This window comes from Aspergillus nidulans, chromosome VI (genome assembly GCF_000011425.1).
Source record: "Aspergillus nidulans FGSC A4 chromosome VI".
Taxonomy (NCBI): Eukaryota; Fungi; Ascomycota; class Eurotiomycetes; order Eurotiales; family Aspergillaceae; genus Aspergillus; species Aspergillus nidulans.
This window is the reverse complement of record NC_066262.1, coordinates 1604409-1623074: the sequence shown is the minus strand read 5'-3', so window position 1 is coordinate 1623074 and position 18666 is coordinate 1604409. Positions and strand designations below refer to the sequence as shown.

General features: G+C 50.1%; 6 protein-coding genes across 6 annotated transcripts, besides 1 other annotated feature; 2 read left to right on the top strand and 4 right to left on the bottom strand.

Annotated features, from left to right (window-relative positions):
• Positions 1-18666: part of a sequence feature (contig 1.51 915..1114266(-1)) that runs on past both edges of the window.
• ANIA_10357 (ion-transporting P-type ATPase SPF1) lies at positions 660-2042 on the bottom strand (the record flags this gene model as incomplete). Its single annotated transcript, XM_655658.2, has 5 exons — positions 660-1064; positions 1128-1192; positions 1251-1636; positions 1703-1822; positions 1890-2042. 5 exons carry the CDS (start codon positions 2040-2042, stop codon positions 682-684), a joined length of 1107 nt encoding a protein of 368 aa, XP_660750.2. The 3' UTR covers positions 660-681.
• ANIA_03147 (GLTP domain-containing protein) lies at positions 4850-5836 on the bottom strand. The gene is made up of 4 exons (XM_050612537.1): positions 5623-5836; positions 5509-5567; positions 5341-5459; positions 4850-5259 (listed from the first exon to the last, which is right to left on the bottom strand). The coding sequence occupies exons 1-4, from the start codon at positions 5765-5767 to the stop codon at positions 4968-4970; spliced, it is 615 nt and encodes a 204-aa protein (XP_050468448.1). The 5' UTR covers positions 5768-5836; the 3' UTR covers positions 4850-4967.
• On the top strand, positions 6035-9467 carry ANIA_03148 (sporulation-specific 71 family protein; the record flags this gene model as incomplete). The annotated part of the gene is made up of 3 exons (XM_655660.2): positions 6035-6279; positions 6336-8813; positions 8853-9467. The coding sequence occupies exons 1-3, from the start codon at positions 6205-6207 to the stop codon at positions 9465-9467; spliced, it is 3168 nt and encodes a 1055-aa protein (XP_660752.1). The 5' UTR covers positions 6035-6204.
• ANIA_03149 (putative mitochondrial inner membrane protease subunit Imp2) lies at positions 9634-10562 on the bottom strand (the record flags this gene model as incomplete). Its single annotated transcript, XM_655661.1, has 2 exons — positions 9634-9991; positions 10072-10562. The coding sequence occupies 2 exons, from the start codon at positions 10560-10562 to the stop codon at positions 9634-9636; spliced, it is 849 nt and encodes a 282-aa protein (XP_660753.1).
• Positions 11387-13805, top strand: ANIA_03150 (glutamate--cysteine ligase; the record flags this gene model as incomplete). The annotated part of the gene is made up of 7 exons (XM_050612536.1): positions 11387-11484; positions 11546-11618; positions 11677-11742; positions 11806-11948; positions 11996-12121; positions 12179-12764; positions 12882-13805. The coding sequence occupies exons 1-7, from the start codon at positions 11474-11476 to the stop codon at positions 13803-13805; spliced, it is 1929 nt and encodes a 642-aa protein (XP_050468447.1). The 5' UTR covers positions 11387-11473.
• ANIA_03151 (uncharacterized protein) lies at positions 13998-14480 on the bottom strand (the record flags this gene model as incomplete). Its single annotated transcript, XM_655663.1, has 1 exon — positions 13998-14480. One exon carries the CDS (start codon positions 14478-14480, stop codon positions 13998-14000), a length of 483 nt encoding a protein of 160 aa, XP_660755.1.

Here is an 18666-nt window from a genome sequence, read left to right as displayed (position 1 = left end):
GTAGAAAGCGAAGAAGGTGGGCCAGATGATCAAGAACGGCCACACGTAGGTGTGAAGCTGCGTAGATATGGGATTATGCAGCGAGGAATATTTAATCTGAGGATCATTCACGAGTCTCGCCCTAGATTTGGACTCTGTTAGTGAAACGACGCGGCACTGTAGCTGGCAGATACTCACATAATGGAAATCGAACGGCCAGCGCGCTGGGCCTGACGGGGATCAATTTCAAACGAGAAAGAAAAAACGACGGAAAAATGACGAGAAGATGTTCATTAGTCTCCAAGCCCTCAAAAACCCGCAATCCGCGCGACAAGATGGGAATCGACGAAGAAGCCACCTCACTGCATAAATTTGATGGAGGAGGTTCGCCGCCTGGGCGGAGCTGCTGCCGCCGTTGATTGGTCAGCGCCACGTGCCGCCAAGATTACGGAATTTTGTTTCGCCAGGCTGTCAAGCCTTAGAGCCCAAACCTTCGTTTTCATCCCAGAGCCTCAAAGCAGGCAAGAACCTTGGGAGGATATTCATTTATTGAATTCCAGAAGACTACTGACTCGGCCCCCAAAAGGTATCCAAATTCCACCACAGGACTTCTTAATTCTACCTAAGCGGCCCAGGTCTACCGGATTGATTCCGAATTTCTAAGTTGTGAAAATATCATTCCGCTCCATTATAAATTCTAATCTAGGACTCGTTAGTTGTCGTCACTAGGAATGATTTTTGTACATTGACCCCTGAAAGCGAATTTTGCTTGGGGTTAAGGTTCTCCTGACTGCTGCTCGGGCTTCCATGTACAGTCGTAACAACTCCATGGTTGCCTTGAGGTTCAATATCAGGACGCCAGTAATTGTTGCCTGACTGTGGATCGTTTCGAGGGTGACGCGCTCCGTTCATGCTAGACAAAGGCATGCTTCCAGGGCCCCCGTACCACGTCCTACTTTTTGAATTCGTATAACTTGAATCGCCACGGAACCAGCGCAAAAGAGGACGGAGCGTAACCAGACTGCCTGCAGTTATTCCCAGACCAGCCTCGACATTCGACCAGATGGAGATTTGAGTTGTTGCGTCTATAGTTTGGTATATATTAGTATATGTACGTCACCCGGTCAATCAACCATGCAGTGACTCACATAAGAAGTCCTCGTCTTTGTAGTAATGAAGGTAGGGAATGCGGACTATGACAGCGGCACTGGCACTATATGCAGAGAGTTAGACGAGCTGGAGGTGGAGTCGTGGAATATCGAGGCACTTACACGCAGCCCATGCTCAGGATACCAGCAAGCGCGGCTTTTGTTGTCTGATGCATGTGCAATTTCCAAACCAGCGCAATCGGCAGAAGTCCCAAAATGAAATCGCAGATGGTCGCAGTCACACTGTACACATATGCGATATTGAGGATATGATCGGTGTTTATACAAGTTCCGGTGGTAGTGAGCCGATGCCAGAAATAATCCACAGGCTTACACTGTAGCATAAGCATGAACCAGAATACGACACCGACGATGACAGAAACCGCGATAACGCCCCATAGGATATATTTGTGGACTTTAGTCACTGTAAGGCGGAGAAGTGCCAAAGCGATGGATATTTTGGCAACCACGCATGTGATCACATAGCTTGTTTGGCCGAGCCACCACCACTGTTCGAGGCGTCAGCAAGTGCGTCTGTTGGCCAGACCGGGTAACCATAGCAGGTAGACACATACAAAAAGAGCAGTCTCGAGCTCACGTTCAGGATCAGGCGAGCGAGCGAAATCTACCATTCTGTGACCCAAGCCCCAGCGAGCACCGATCATTCCGCACAATGCGAACAGGATATTCAACGCCTAGGGCTGTATTAGCTGCACGCCCGGCCATTGCCCGTGGATTGAGAGGGCTGGGGGAGCCGCATACCATTGCCAGAACCATCAGGGAGTCATCCCAGCCAAAGGCTCTTACTAATCTCAGCCGGACGAAACATCGTAGAGCGACAGAGATGAATGAGAGTAATAGAAAAACCAAGGTCACAACAAAGATGGAGAGACTGCGGCCCTCGAGTGGGAACATCTTGAGCGATTGTCTGGAGAACGACTATCGGGAGATAGCCGCGCCGTCGACAACTGATAGCATTGCCTTCTTCAAAATTCTAGCAGAATGGGAGTCAAGCGTACTCCAGAGTTTTCTCGCTCAAGAGACCAGTTGCTCGACAGAAACTGCTGAGGACAAGGACGACAACGAGAAGGGAGCAGGAGAAGAAAAGGATTCGTTTACCACTGTGACATTTTCAGTCGACGATCGACCAGACCAAACGGCAATAAAAATGGAATACGATCGACCAGGCCATTTTGCAATGGATCGAGCGAGTGAAAGGCCGGGCCGGGGGTGCCACTGCGCTGGTGGGGATTCTTGTCGCTCACGTACGACTTCAGCCCTGACTCTCTCGGTTCTGGGACACGGAGACCTGCATACAAATGCCATAGTCCATTGCTAACCGGACTAGCCGGTGTTCATGATTTGGCAGAAACTCTGGCAGGAATTTCAAGATGACGACTAAACGAAGTCTGGAATAGTATTTGAGCTACCCTTTTGCCTAGTTAGCACATGGGTCCGAGCCTCCCGAGGGCTCTCGTGGAGGTGGTAGTACAAAGTACGTGGTACTGGGGCCGATGGTACGGAGCACTTACTATAGCCGTCATAGATGGCAGGCCCTGGCAGCAGCCGGACTGGTCTGAGTAGGGAAAAACACCCACCAGGGCCGCCACTGCTAGGTCAGAGCGTTTGCTCCAAAAAAACTTAATAAAGGTGGGAGTGTACCACAAATTTACTTCAAAGAGGCGAGGTGGGCCTGGAACCCCGATTACACAACGGCATGGTGAAATTAATGCTGCAGAAAATGGATAATGCAGGCGAAGGCTGACAATAGAAGCGCGGAGACAAGTTCCTCGCTGATTAGATAGGGTAGAAGGATTAGTGTGCAGTTCGGCTTGGCTTGGGTGGAGGCAAATCCCCATGCCACACCGTGCCACCAGTGCAGTGACAGTCACCAGTCCTGTCTAGACAAACTGTCGACGGGTGAGTGGAGGGCAGCAGACTACAAAAGCACATCCGTGCGCAGAGTAACGACACCGTTGGTTGGCATCTACAACATCATCATCATCATCACTCAGACTGTTGATTTGAGGCATCGCATGAGCCCTTTAAACACAAGCATTCGGGCTTCAGGGCTTGTTTTGCAAGCCGTTTTGACTTTCGGCAGGATGCCCCATACAAGAATATATTCCCCTCTTCTTCGATCAGCAGAGGCGCATTCCTGTGGAATGAAACTCAGACGGTCAAAAGCAAACCGCTGCCCTGGTAAGCGTACTCCACTTGCCATGCTCACGGTTCAGAAGTTCGGTAAGGGCATGATGTTAAAGAGGATGACTTCCAGATGCGGCTTATGTCAGCCTGAAACACCGGTAACCTAACGTTAGCAGGCGAGCTTCAATGAAATTCGTTGGCGGCTCTGGTGTCTTAAAGATCCATTCCAAGCCAGTCGCGGATTGGGCAGTAGACAAGGCTAGGCGTGTTCCAGTAGAGTTTGAATTGCCGTCCACGTTCTAGTGCCCCTCGTCTTCATCCAAGTGTTGCTAGGATTCGGTTCGCCACGGCCGGGCTTATAAGCAGGACTGGGCTTCTGTTGTCACGTTGTGTCCCGTTAAGGTATCCTAGGACATAATACGCCTTCGCAGGATGCGATCAAAAAGCGAGATCAAGTTCCAGTCTCGGTTGCGACCCAAGACGAGATTCGGCGGGAATCGAGATGAAATCGGCGGCTATGATCGGCGGAAAGTGGTGCTGTTTCAGCCCTGAGCCGTCAAGTCCTCGTAGTGGAGACAACCGACGAACCGTGAACAACGGGACTTGGAATCTTGAATTTCGATCAGCATCTTGAGTCCACAGTCCACCCTGATTATGCGAGTAGCCCCGTTGTGCCGGTCGCGTCAGGAGTATGTGGGAGAAGTTGTGGGAGTCATGAAGAAAAATGACTGAGATTCGAGTTCTGCAGGAGCCCGAATACCAGGTTTATCATATAAACTGCCCACCTGACAAATCGGACTCTTGGCGTCAGCGCTGTCAGCGTGCCTGGGCGGCCGCGTGGCGGCTGCTTGATTTCTTTGGGCGTTTGTCAAGCCGACCCTTGAAGTCAGAGCGGGGTCCTAGGCTCCCGAGGTCCGGGAAGCCCGCGGCGGTAGTCCGACCACACAAGCGAGCCTTAGCGAAGTGCCAGGATATTTAAACTTCAGGTCTAGGACAAATTCGGTAAAAGTTAAGCTGGAGGATCAGCCGAATGCGGTATAGGTCTGATATGGTTGGATACAACAGTAGCAGCACATAGTACTAAGCGATAGTAGTAGGGAGCATCTAAACACTAGTGCTCTATTTACATAATGTACGTAGAGACTAATACAAACCCGGGTCCTGCACCGAGGTAACATTTGACATGGCTGTTTCACATACACGATCTCGCAATCTTCCAACACCCCTTACTCCAGGATGGCTTAACAGCCGTCTCAGACTCTCACTATTTATTTGGGTAAACTTCTAAGTATAGCATAATACAGACATACCGCGATATGCCGCCCCTTCCCGTGTCCATTCATCTCCAACATATGGACCAACAATTATAGTGGAGGGGGTCTAACGTTGCAAGTAAACGTTGGTCTGGAACCCAAGAGTGCACCTTGGGACTGCAGATGTGGCAAAAGGACCCCGAGAATGCTCAGGAGACAGCAACCAACAATTTGCGCTGTTCCGTGCAAAGAAACGCTGGGCCGAGCGTGTTTCGTGGATAATAGCAAAGGGCAGGTGATATATGGTTAGTACATCGATATTTCATCACGAATACCTGCTGTTTGGTTGAGTTGGACTATTGTAAGTGAGATGTCCCAAAGCTTATATACAAATCTAGAAACAATCTCGACACGACAAGGGAGCTTCATGAATCAATCACTACCACTTCGCCTCCTTGCGCTCCTGGAAGGACTTCAAAATCTCAACCCTCTTCTCTAGAGCCGCCACTTCACGCTCAAGGGCAGCCTTGACTTTCCCCTCGTCGCTGCCAAGCTTCGCGTAGAAGTCCTTTCGGTAAGGAGTCGCCGACATGGCCGCGGAGAAAATGGGCTTGATCATGAAAGAATGATGTTGCTTGAGGGTTTTGCCATACGCGTCACGGAAAGAGTCAGACAGCTCTGTGCCGTTGTCGAGATTGTGGCGGAGAGCCTTGGCGGTGAATTCAAGACCCCTAGGAAAGGAGATGAAGGTTTAGTATAGGATTACTTTCCCGACCCAACTTTCCTCCCGTTAAACTTCGGGCGGCACTAACCTAACGAGCCAAACCAGGCCTTCTGTGGCAACATGCTTCTTTGTCTTCAATTCATTGAGAACGAGGGATTGGAGGGTCTCTGATTCGCCGGGGGCAGCCAGCTGCCTGTCTCTAACTTTCTGCACGTACGTTAGACGGAGCGACACCTGATCGCGGGGATAAGCGGACCTTGATGTTGCCTGTCAAGTCGCTCTTAACGGGGGAGAATGCGGCAGAACCAAGGACGTCTATTGCAGATAAAAGATTAGCACTGTTCCGCTCCACGAGTAAGCTTTGGCATACCGAAAAGCGTGGTTAGAGACTCTGCAGCTTCGAGGAACTCCGAGGTAGCAATGGCATTGTCGTTGGCAGCATCAACAGGAACATCATCGAATGACCTCTTGAGGGTATCGAACCAGGTGCCACCGGCGGGAATTTCAGCAGGCATGATGAATCGTTCTATAAACTGCAGCGCTTGAAAGAATCAAATTGTGTATAGGAGAAAAGTAAGGGGTATGAGCTGTTTGGTGTCATTCATCAACAGCTTCACCGCCACTAGTAGGCCACGCAACCATGAAGCATGGCGGGGCCGCCGCGCAAACAACGCAAACACACTAGCATACGCAAACAGCGCAAACAGGATCTCCCACCGACATACAACGACGTCATAGCTTCAAGTTAATGTTTCAGTCTGAAGCTACTGTGCTCTTCGCATCGAAAGAACCTTTTGGCACTACCAGCATCTCATCATGAATCGGTTGTTTGGGTGATATATTTTTAATCAATCTACTTGGAATATCTGAAAGTGGGCTAATATTATCTCTCTTCTCGATCACGTTCGTCGAATGGGAATGCCTGGTGCTTTGCACCAAGAATGTCGATGACATGGAGCATGGCTGTCAGAACTCTGGTGACGGTCATCCGGGCCTCGAACAAGACTCCTATACACTCGAGAAGCTGGTATGATATTCTATCAGCCTAGGAAGACCTGTCAAGTACCGTTGACAACCTAATAGCGTCACGCTTCCGCAACCCATGTCCATATAACGAGTCGACGATTCTTTATTGGCCCTATTCCCAAAAACTGGCTACAAAGCCATCGCAAGTCATGGTACAGAAAACGATTGAGTTCCAGAGACTATAGGTCCAGAGCCGTTACTTTTTCTGCAGAGTCGGATTACGCTCAGGAAACAGGGCAATCGGCATCTGACCCCCCATCGATTGAACCGGAAGAGAATGAGTCAGAGACGGAAATAGAACAGGATAGCGGTCAGGAAACCCCGCGGTTGACACAAGATCTAAGGGTTTTGACCCACGAATATGAGGATAATGATGAACCGCCGCCTTCGGTGGACCCCCGCGGCGGCGACACACCTGGGACAAAAACCGACTCGAGGTCTGCATATTTCACAGCAAGAGAAGGGAATGCGAGTCTCTCTACTATAACCCCAGTCCAATCTGCAAGACATGCACAATTCCAGAATTCGAGACTGCTAGCCGTTCCGCATAGCGTGCGCGGGCGAAGCATTCATAGCCATCTGAATAATACTCAGCCATCTCTGCCAGCCACACCCAGCGAGTCCGGCTCGATGGAGCCATTATTGTCGGTACCGCGAAACAAGGACAAAAGCGAACAGCACAGCGTCCCACCCGCAAGCCTGCAGCGACATGAGCCTCAACGTGGAGTTTCAGAAGGGGACGACGGGTCAAACGACTGGCGACAGGACAGAACGTCTCGGGCTCCTCACATTGCCAATCCGTTGACCGTCAATGATAACCTACATGCCAGGCGACGACGGATTGCGTCCAAGATTTCCAGGACGCAGGGCAGAGTTCCCGACTGGTTTTCTCGGCACAGGGTTGAAGTAGGCGAAGTTATCAAAGCAGAAAAGATGCTAATCCGCGTCGAGGAAACGGCACAGGATGAGTTACCCGAAGATTACAGTGAATTCGATAGCCTTCGGATGGAGACGCGAGTACAGGATAACTGGAGAGAATTTCTAGTAGTTTGCCGGTCAGCATCCGACAAGGAAGCCCCTTATACATTGCAAATGTACAAAACGCGAGTGATACCCAAAATACAGGAGCAAGGGAGAGCTTCTCCTTATCACGAAATTGCGCTTGGCCGGAAGACGGTTAAAGTAAACCTCTACTCGGCTCTGGATAAGACAATTGCGGTCTGGAAAAGGTCCAAGCGTGGAACGACGATCTATATTCTGCGCCCTAAATCAACTGCTCGTGCGGTAGAGTGGTATACATTCATCGCATACACTATGGGTAGGCGCCGAGCCTCCTCGCTTGGGATAACAGTACCGGATCTCGCTGTCTCTTTAGTATTTAACAACCCGTTCAAACAGGTAGGATTTGCCAACAGTTCCGGACATGAAGGGCCTGAGGAGATTGTCAAGCAAACTTCTGCATATGACTCGATAATACAAGGCTGCTTGACGATGCTGGAGGATCGCCCAGAGTGGTCAGCGGTTATGAAGAGATGGACGAGTACGGAAAAGCTCGGACTGGCTTGGAAACGATATGATCGACTAGAATGGATATATGGAGTTAATGAGAAAGACATGTATGGCTCAGTCGGAATGCAGGGAACACACGAACTTGAGCTACGACCGAAACAGCACTATGACACTTCCGTTGGATATGGAGCAAAGAAGAAGGAAGAGCCCGCTCCAGTAGAAGGTTTCTTGATTCGACTTACCTCTCAGACAGGAGCTCACCAGCGGATGAACAGGATGTTTTCCAAACGTCTTTACTTTTTCAGTCAAGATCATTACCTGTTTTTCTGCAAGCCATCACAGGCCCTTCCTCCTACACCACCATGGCTAAGCGCTCTGGACTCCGGTATACCATCTACTCAGGAAATATTGGACAAGGCCCCTCTCTCGTACGAGATAGATCCTTTTCCTTTGCAGGACGGGCAAATATCCTGGTTGTCCATTGGAAATACCGAACATCAGAAGCGTCGCGATGAGGAAGCATATGCTCAGTTTCAAAGGGACATCCACAATCTCAGCAATGCCGACGGATTCATCAACCTGTGTCTGGTGCAAGAGGTACGCTCTATTCCGGATGATTTCTCATCTGCTTCAAATACCCGGGAGACATGCGATCGTGGGATTACGCAGCCAAATGACCCATCGCAGTTGCAAGCCGGTAATGTTGGCGAGCAGTCTACTGACAACGCCGGATTTGAAATGCTCCTTGACAATGGTCTAGTTGTGCGCTTCCAGGCATATAATAGCGCAACAAGGGATGAGTGGATGCAGAGATTAGACGCCTTGGTTCAATATTGGAAGGCAAGAATTGTCGCAGATGCTGCCGAGCTCAAGAACACTCGGCAGCGAAACCTCGAACTTCTGGGTATGGACGAAGAGCTAGAGTCGGTGATAGGGCAGTACGCGAAGAAGTGGGAGGTCAGGAAGGCAGAAGCCTCTCCTCTCCTGCATAATATGTGCTCCTTAATTGGCTGCCGGCCAATAAAGGTACGTCCTTACAACAAACGCAATGAACCCTTACCATAGACTAGCCCTAACCTTTCCATGGAGATGTCTGGCCTGCTGTATAAGAAACCCCGACGCCATGCAACCTTTAAGCGGTTCCATGTCATCCTCACGGCCGGAAAGCTCCTTGTGTACCACAGCTCCCTCCGCAAGTACAACGGCGCCGAAGTGCCCCATGTCCACTCTACGCTTGAGTCCACCATCGACCTCGAAAACTGCTACATCTACTCTGGCCTCATCGCAGAGAATGACCTGCTTTATTCTAACCAGACGTTCGACAGTAATCATCCGGGTCATGGGGCCTTGCCACGAGTGTATCTTTCCTCGGATATGTACACAAGTAGCGATGAGGACACGGCAATCACATTTGTGATTTGGCAGCCCCTCCGGAAGGGGCTTTTCCGGGCAAGAGAGCGCGAGGTGGAGGGCGGAGAGAGTGGCGATGGACATGGCGGTGGGAGGGTGAAGACACGACAGACACTGAAGCAGGTGTCGAAGCTGGGGGTGCATGGTAGAACAATTGTATTCAAGGCGAGGAGTCGAGTGGAGAAGGATCGGTGGGTGTTGTGTATTGCATCTGAGATTAATCGCTTACAGGAGGGGAAGGCTGAAGATGTCAGGTTGACCTCGTCTTAGCTTTTCATTCATCTAAAGTGTACATATTTTGATATCATGAGGATCTGGTCTGCAGAAATGCTAAACACGTACAATACTCACTAATTATACAGTATAATTACCCTCTTCACGGGATAGAAAAGCCCTTCTCAACACTACATAATATGGATACTCGTAGTCTACATAATCAGATCAAGAACGGCTTCTGAAGCTCTACAGCCCCTTTCTCAACCCTCTCCCTCACCTCTGCCAGGTACCCTTCCCCAAACCGTCCGCCGTCCACATCTCCACTCTCCCACTCCTCCCAATTTAACCACCGGAACCTTGGCCAAACAACCGCCATCACGCGCCCCGAGATCAATGATATACTGACCGGTCCGTATGTGTTGCTGTCGAGCGACTTCTTGGGGTTGTCGCCTTCCACCCAGACGTGGTTGAAGGGGACAATCTGCGAGGGCTTTGCGCAGGGCTCGCGTGTTGTGATTCTGTCCCCGGGGAGTCCGATGACACGTTTTATGGCGACGTTGTCTGGATTCCCGGGTGACCTACGATATCACACAATTAGCATCAGAACCGTTCAGCCATAATTCTAGATAGAGTATGTGAGGTGAGACAGGGCACATACGGAAACAAAACGAGCATTCCCCGCTCAATGCGCATCTTCCTCTGACCCCAGCGGAACGCCGAAAGACCAGGCCACATTTTGACTAGAACAATATCCTTCTTTGTGTGCATAATATCGTAGTCTTCATTTAAGTATGGTGTCATGGAAGGTCCGTTGACCAGGAGGAGTTGGCCAACGTATTCGGAGAAGTATAGGCCGATGGGGACGATGGGCGCGACTGCGCCTATAGTACGGAAGGCAAGACGGAAGGGGCGCGGAAGGGTTGAATAGTAGTTTCTGAGGCGGGAAAAGGGAGAGAATGAGGATCGGGGGTTGGGAGTAGATTTTGGCGTGCTGCTGCTTGTCGCTGTGGTTGTGGTAGGGGGCGAATGTGACGTTGTGGGCGATTGGAAGGGAGCTTGGGATTGTGAGGGCGTAGAGGACGGGTCTGGCCGGGCGCGTCGTAGAGCAGATTCTGGGGAGAGAATACGGAATTTCGGGGGCTGAGCCATCTTCAAAAGATCTATGACTCTGCGAGAAATTAGGCTTTTGGTGACGGTATGAATGAGCTTGGAGGGAGGAGCGGAGCGGAGGGGCGTTGGTTGCGTCGGATTGCGCTATTGTCCCATAGTATAAAAAAAAAATAAATAAATAGATAGCGTTCTTCAAATTGAGAGAAGATTAATCAGAAACTCATGATTATCTGGTAGAGGTTGAAATCGTGATGGTCAGTTTAGAGACCTGATATAGCTGGTTTGCACTGTTTGTCTTGGTTCCTAATTTGGTAATAGCTCAGAGGTACTAGGTATTATGTACCTGGATATCAAAGCCGACGGTGTCTACTTATATGATAATGCTACACTCGTAGTGTAAGCAGATATAGGTCGTACTCGTACGCTAGAAGACCCTTTGTTTCTTTGAGGCTCGTGTTTACTGAGCGGCTTTTGTACCAAACCGCCAGATGGTTGGCTGCTAAGCAATCCAGCTTACTAATATCCCACTCGGCGCCAACGGCGTTATCAGCGCTGTCTGATGAAATAATACAAGCCCCGCTGCAACAGGGCCGGGGTCCGCTCTGCAAGCCATCCTCTCTGAACCAATAGCGACCTGTCTTTTGCTCCAAGGAACAGGCGAGAATCTCCAAGCGCGTACAATTGTCGATAGGTTTTTGTCAGCGCCATTCCCCTCCATGCCCCTCACCATTATTTATCACTCCGCCTGGTTTGCGTCTTTTGCGTCCTGCTGAGATTGTTTGGTCGACATCTATTTTACCTCTCTTGTCGGTTGTCCCACGTTGAGGAAGTGTTATACGCTCTGGGGTGTTCCCCTCGTACCTGCGGGGCAATCGGTTTCTTTTACCATTCGCGATCCTCTGGCTTTTTAGGTAAATTGCTACTCTCGCAGGACATCCGGGCATGATATAATGGGTCTGCTGTACGTTCAGAAATTTACTTCCGGAATTTGGTGCGAGTTTCTGACTTTGACGCCTTTCCAGAGCACTAGGGACGGCACTCGAGTGGCCGGAGGCGAAGAAGCGAGCAGACCAGGTTCGCAAATGGGGAATTGAGGTTGGCATTCCGATCGCCAGGGAAACACGCGGATTTGGATTTGGTTGACATAGGGCAGCAACTACTCGCGAACTGGCATAGAGCTAAAGGGAAAGAACGCGATGCGCTCCTTTGGGGTGACGAGGTTTGTGCTCTCTTCGTTGCCGTGAGTTTGGAACATTAGACTAATCTAAGAACGTCTTACTAGGTTGAATATCTCGTCGTCGCTCTGGATGATGCAGCCAAGAAGGCTCGCCTGTCGCTTGCGCAGGCAGATATTTTGAAATCGTTAGCCCGTGACGAAGAGCTTTGGAAAGAAGGATCGTGCACATATTCTCAAAACAAAGAACAGTTGGTTGCCCAGATGGTGTTACTTAGACATCTCTGACGATTTACAGCGAGGGTGAGGAACCGCCCCATTTCCATCCGGAGTTTGGGCGCTTCATGCTGGAGGCTACGCCCGGTGTACCGTGGGGAATCGGCTTCAAAGACCTTCTCAAGGTGGAGTCTAATATGAGATGGAGGTCAGTTTTTCCGTGGAAGTGCAAAAAGATCTATGACGTGAGCTGACGCTGTGCTAGGAGGGAGGTAGCAAAAGCGCATATGGCGCCCAACGAGTCACCGATTACTCTTACTACTTTCCCCAGACTGGGCACGAAGGATGATTACATTCAGCCTTATTACCCTCCATCTGGGCCAGCTCTGCGGTCTCAATTTGTTCCAGACGAGATTGCGAACCCTCACATCAGGTTTCCAACACTGGCGGCAAATATTAGAGCAAGGAGGGGCCGGAAAGTTGAGTTGAATGTGCCAGTGTTTAAAGACAAAAATACTCCTGAGCCGTTTAAGGACCCAACGGTAAACTATGATCTTCATAATTGGCCTGAAGATGACGATGTGCGAAATGGAGCTGCAAAAGATGGTCATGTCTACATGGACGCAATGGCGTTTGGCATGGGCAGTTGCTGCCTCCAGATAACGTTCCAGGCTAAAAACGTTCCGGAAGGGAGGAAGCTATACGACCAGCTAAGCCCGTTGGGGCCGATTCTCTTAGCCCTCACGGCTGCTACACCAATCTACAAGGGATTCCTCGTGGATACCGATGTTCGATGGAACCAGATCAGCAAAGCTGTAGATGACAGGACAAGAGAAGAGCTTGGCGAAGTTGTAAGTTATACAGCCTGATTTTTATGTAGCCCAGCTAACCAGCCATAGCCGTTGAAAAATGACCGGTGGAGAATCCCTAAATCAAGATATGCCTCCAACTCGACATATATCGCACAGGACCCTAGACTACGGAAAGAATACCTAGACCCTGATTTGATCGTGGATGAAGATATCAAAAAGCGTCTCATGGATGATGGCATGGACGAGCTACTAGCGACACACTTTGCGCATTTATTCATCCGCGACCCAATTGTCATCTTCTCGGAGGACCTTGAAGAGCTGGATTTGAACAAAGCCGATCACTTTGAGAATCTGCAGTCGACAAACTGGCAGCACATGCGGTTCAAGCCACCACCACCAGAGAAGGACGACATTGGCTGGCGGGTTGAGTTCCGGTCCATGGAAATCCAGATGACTGATTTTGAAAACGCCGCATTCTCCATCTTCATTGTGCTTGTCACTCGGGCCATCTTGAGTTTCGACCTCAATTTCTACATTCCTATTCAACGCACAGCAGAGAATATGGAAACAGCACATGCGCGGAATGCAGTGCTAGACCGAAAGTTCTATTTCAGGAAAGATCCTTTCTCTCCGTCAGTTCGCAGGCACCACAATTCGTCAGGTGACAGCAATACCTCTTCAGCAAACAACACTCCGCCTCCCTCTCCGCCGCTCGGCCCTGTCGAATATGAATTTGAGCTGATGACTATTTCTGACATCATCAACGGCTCTGCGGATGGATCATTCCCCGGCTTGATTCCCCTTGTGGAGTCGTATCTGAACAGTGTCAACGTGGACGTTGAGACTCGTTGTTCGTTGGCGAGATACCTCGACTTGATCCGGAAACGGGCGAACGGTACTCTCTGGACCGGTGCGAAGTGGATTCGCGAGTTTGTCGCACAACACCCTGCCTACAAACAGGATAGCGTAGTCTCAGAGGAGATATGCTACGATCTCGTGAAAGCTGTGGAAGAGATGAGTGTCAAGGAAGGGGCAGACGGGAGCGTTGGATGGGAAATGCTCAAAGGCCGGACGGTCTAAACGTATATATTTGGACATAGACATGGGTACTCTACGTATATACCCTGCCCGTGCTTCATCTAAGTACATAGTGTGATCATAAGATGTTGATAAGCCCGTATCGGGTCACCGTCTCACGTCCTTCTCCCTTCTTTCCTTCCTTTCCAACCTCACGTCATCGCAGCAGTCGAACAGACCCAATTCATCATGTTATCAGAGCAGTAAGATTTTCTCCTCCTCCGTCGGCCTTCTGCACGAATCCGCCAGCGCAGTAACCTTCCACCCCCCGTTAAGCTTATGCAGGATGAATAGTTCCACACCGACGTGGTTCACAACACCATTCACCTTCGCCCGAAAAGGCGCCCATACAGCTGCCAGATTCCCCTCCTCATTCACTTTGACTTCGGCATCCAAAATTCGCTCGTTGATATCATGGTCCAGTTTGGCGGTGTACTCCACAAAGGCGCCGATTGTGCAGAAGCGAGGCATTGTGGGCGCTGGAGGCCTGAGAGACATTCCTCCTGCGCGGACGCAGTATTTCTCGAACTCCGAGGTGTTCTTGGCATTCAGGGAGGAGATGAAGCCTTTTATTACGGCGATTATGCGGTTGATTTCAGAGTCTCTCAGATTGTGGGAGAGGGTCGTTGGTATGGGCACGTCGGGCGTGGTTGACAGGGAGGCGAGTGACCAGCCCATTTTTGTCGAAGGGGGCCCTAGAGGAATGCTGAACCTGAATATAACTGTAAGCCTGTGTTGTCTTGCTTTTCTGAAGCAATGCTTTGAAGAGGTACTGACTGGTACTTTTGGCTGAAATATTCTTGCATATCAATAGCTCCTGGATGGTAGATACGTCAACAAGAGGTATGCCAGGGCCAGACTGTGCAGGCTGGCAGTTGTTTCCTTGTACCTGTGAAGTGTACACCCGTATATACTGCAGATTCCCGTTAACACGCACGAAAAGCACGTACTACTCCGGCGTTGTCTCCTCGACCCAGCTCCCTCTCTATCCCATTTTCTGGCCGCAAAGGTTCAGAGAACATCAGCGATAGCCATACACGTCTGTCTAGACCTTGCGGTCTAGATATTGCTGAGTTTCAAGGGTGGACAAACAAAAATAGAAAGAAAAGTTGTTCAGCGATGTGCTACCACTACGCGCTATCGGCTTGTCTGGAGACGTCGTACAGTTCACTCAACTCACGACGGAGATGGTTCGTACGAGCGTCGATGCAAGTAATGCATTCGTCTGGGGTCTGACGAGAGTCGAAGTCAGTGACACACGCTCGAGCACTTTGGGAGCTACAGGATGCCAATTCCGATTGCACCGAGAGTGCCGTGTGACCGTGACTATCCCATATCAGCTTGAGCTATTGCAGAGTGATTGATTTGCTTCTGACTAGCCTTGTGAGCCCCAGATCTGAACTCTCCATACATTGATGCCCAGTGCGATATAAATGACTGGCCTTAGATAATAACTTTGGGATATGCTATGACAAGATGGTGTTACGTTCTAGGAGACGAGCATGCGTACTGCACACTGGATACTAGTATTTTGACCAGCCCGCTTGTGTCGTGTGAAGCCGGCTGGCTATTATAGCCAAACATCATAGGCTTTTTGCCACTGTACGCTGTGAATATCCATCCCTGCAGAGACAAATGGGGAAGAGTCAGGCCGGCAAACCCGGGCTGCCATATTGAGGGCGAGATCTCGTATACCTATCAGCGAGTCATCTTCGTGGAATGCAAGACAATCGCGTCAAGGGTCTCTGGTAGTCCGATATTGAGCAGACATTACATGCAAATCCAGCGCCACCAAGCAAGAATACATGCGGTGACACAAACATCGGGATCCAGGTGCCCATACGCCTACGCTTCTAGTGTCTCCTACCGATAGACACCATTGTACCAACGTCAAACCGCCTATCTCATTATGTTGTCTGAAGTTACAAAAGGAGACAGGGAAAATCCCCCGATGGCATTGAACGCCTACAAAGTTCTCGACCTGACCACTGCCGAAGGCATAAGACCATTCTTGCTAGGCTACCACACAACTTGTGAGAATACATGCGTACCCATTGCCATTGTCCCAAAGAGCTTAACCTTAGTCTGGCATGGCTGCAGCAAGTGGCATTTGCTGAGAAGTCGCAAACAAGCATTTACTGAAAGACCTGGATGACGAAGTCACTGAAACTTTTACTAATGAAAGTAATGCCTACGGCTCTTGCGAATTCTATGGAGACGCTACTATAATTGTCCAACAGATAATACGTAAGAGAGGCAATCTGCGGGTGATAGCTAAGTATACCTCTCAGTTTCGAGGGCTCGACTGACCATATATGTGAAATAAGATGGTTCATTTATGCCAGCAATACCCGTGCAGCAAACAAACTGTCCTCGATCTCTACACCTTCCTGGCAGTCGTCTCAGTAACTGGACGAGGAGCTGATATGAACGTTTGGATTCGTAAACCAGAATCCCCCTATCGTTCCAAGTCTACCAAAGACTCGAAAAGGAGGTCAGGCCCGGTCCTAGTCAAAGAGCAAAAAAAAACCATACCAATCCACACAGAAATAAGACGAGGCGGTATAGTGCCATTGCCTGAGTCTACACGACTGACTCAAGGGTTACCGAAGGCCGGAGACAGCGGGACCTCATCTGAGCACCAGATTAATCAGAGGAGCATTACACCATACGATCCATATGCAAGAATTGGAGCAAACGCCGGTCTTGCCTGGTATGGGCCGCTCAATGTTGTTCTTCGGCCGATAGTTCAAGATGACTGTCTGTCAGTCTTTTGGGTAGCATGGAGCAGGTGCCAGGCCTGGACAGTAGACGGAGTGCTATATCACTGTGTCTAATATTATTGACTCCACACGGGACAGTTCCACGGGAGCGGAATGAGATTAAATTGGACTCTGGACGACTCCGTACTTAATAATATATTGAATTCCAGGCCATATACCTTGGTTAATTACTTATTACGGAGTCCCATTCCGGCGCTTGCACCGAAGATCGAAATCACCCACCCCTAACCCGATCGACTCGAGATCGATTGGAATCTTCTGCTCATCTTGAGTTTATTATTAGCTTCGTCTGTTATTCGTGTTCAAACTTACGAGCCCACTCTTATTTATCTAGTTGCAGTACTCTCCCTATAGATGGCTAGATGGCAGTTTCTTAATTAGCAGATGGGGGACACGGCACACGAGTCAGTCGATCAACTCGCTCTACTCCGTCCCCAGCGCCCACAACCTCTGTATCCGCCTCACTGGTGGCCGGCAGACTGGCTTGTAGAGTAAGTTTTCGATTCGAGCTCACTCTGGGCTGGCTCCTTCCAAATTCCTCTGTTCCTGGAACACCGAACACTTTTTGTTCCCCGCTTGGACCACTCTGTGTGCTTTGTACATCGCCACGTGTGCTTAATGTTCCGGAAAAAGTGAAAGGTGAGACAACGGCGCCTTAGAAGACAGATTTAGGCCTCGGAGCGCCTTACCTTATCTTCCATCCGGCATCCGGATTCCTCGTCCTGCCGCTATGGAGCCGGAGTTCAGGGACGGAGCCGTTGTGACTTGTTGACGCTGTAGGTATGGAACCCCTGTAGCTACTATTGAATTCTTGCTGGTCAGTAGCATTTCGTCACCGTTTCCAGCCTGAGGTGGACGTGTCTCCTGCACTCTCTGGCCCAGTATACTCTGAAGAGTGATGCTGCCTGTTGGAGGTCATTCTGCTGAATCGGTGGGAAGGCTTTATGGCTAATTGCTGGAGTTCGCGAACGTTGCGTTCGATTTCCACGTGGGCATTATCAGCGATCGGGACCCCATCGCTCTCGTATTTACGACTGCAGCGGCCAGTAGTTTACATGGTGCACGAAGAGTTTCAGCCTTTGGTGTACTTTGGCTGACACTTTGGCGGAGGCGTATAACAGACTACCTGTATTGTAACCGTACGATGCTCCGTACAATGTAGCATCATCCATGATCTCTCACATAAGCTGGCGTGACTTCGGTGCCAAATTCTGATTTCGTCGTTAGCCTTGGGAAGGCAGGTCAGTTCGCAAAAGACCCTGCAGGGATGTGTATGCACTAAATCAGATACGTACGCGTACATACAACAGTCCATAGCCACTGCTGTATAGGGGTGAGTTTATCGGCTGACCCATTGAGACGCGACGCACGGTGCCCCGTAATTTTCGGGATATGAAATCCAGGAGAACTACCGTAGTTCCTGCGCTCCATATTCGTGGTATGATGAAGAATCCATCGAGCGGGAAATACCCCGTCGCGACGCACACAATCTAGTTTAAACAATGGATGACGGAGGCTGAGCAACTCCAAGTAGTATCTTGCTTCTCCTGAAAAACCAAACCCTATACCCGTTCTGTTAGCATCTCCGACGACTCTGACTCCTAGAGCAGGTCAGCAACAAGGGTTAACAAATGATTTCTCACTGTAGCCCATCTTATGGTACATTTTCCTTTCACTCTTGTCGCGAAGCCAAGGTACGGGGAATGGATGGCCGAGATCCGCAATCTGGCCGAATAGTCGCCGTTGAGGTTGCTCGTTGAGCAGGGGCGGCCAGCGGACCACTGCGGATGTGCGGCGGGATAGGCTGATCATTGACCGTTATTCTCCGTCGACGTTATGATGAGAGGCATGGCTCCATCTGACGTGGAGAGGGAGCTTTCTCTCTGTTCCAGAAAGAGTAAAAGCCACCCCATGTCCCCACCATTTGCGTCCTGACTCCTGGTATCGGGCTGGACACCGTCCTAGCCGGTCAAGGACGCCGTAGTACCACTAGTAGGGTCATAGCAGTAATGCTCCCAGAACGGGGCTCAACGATGGCACTATGATTCCTTCCCAGCCACCCGGGTTGGATGACATGTAGC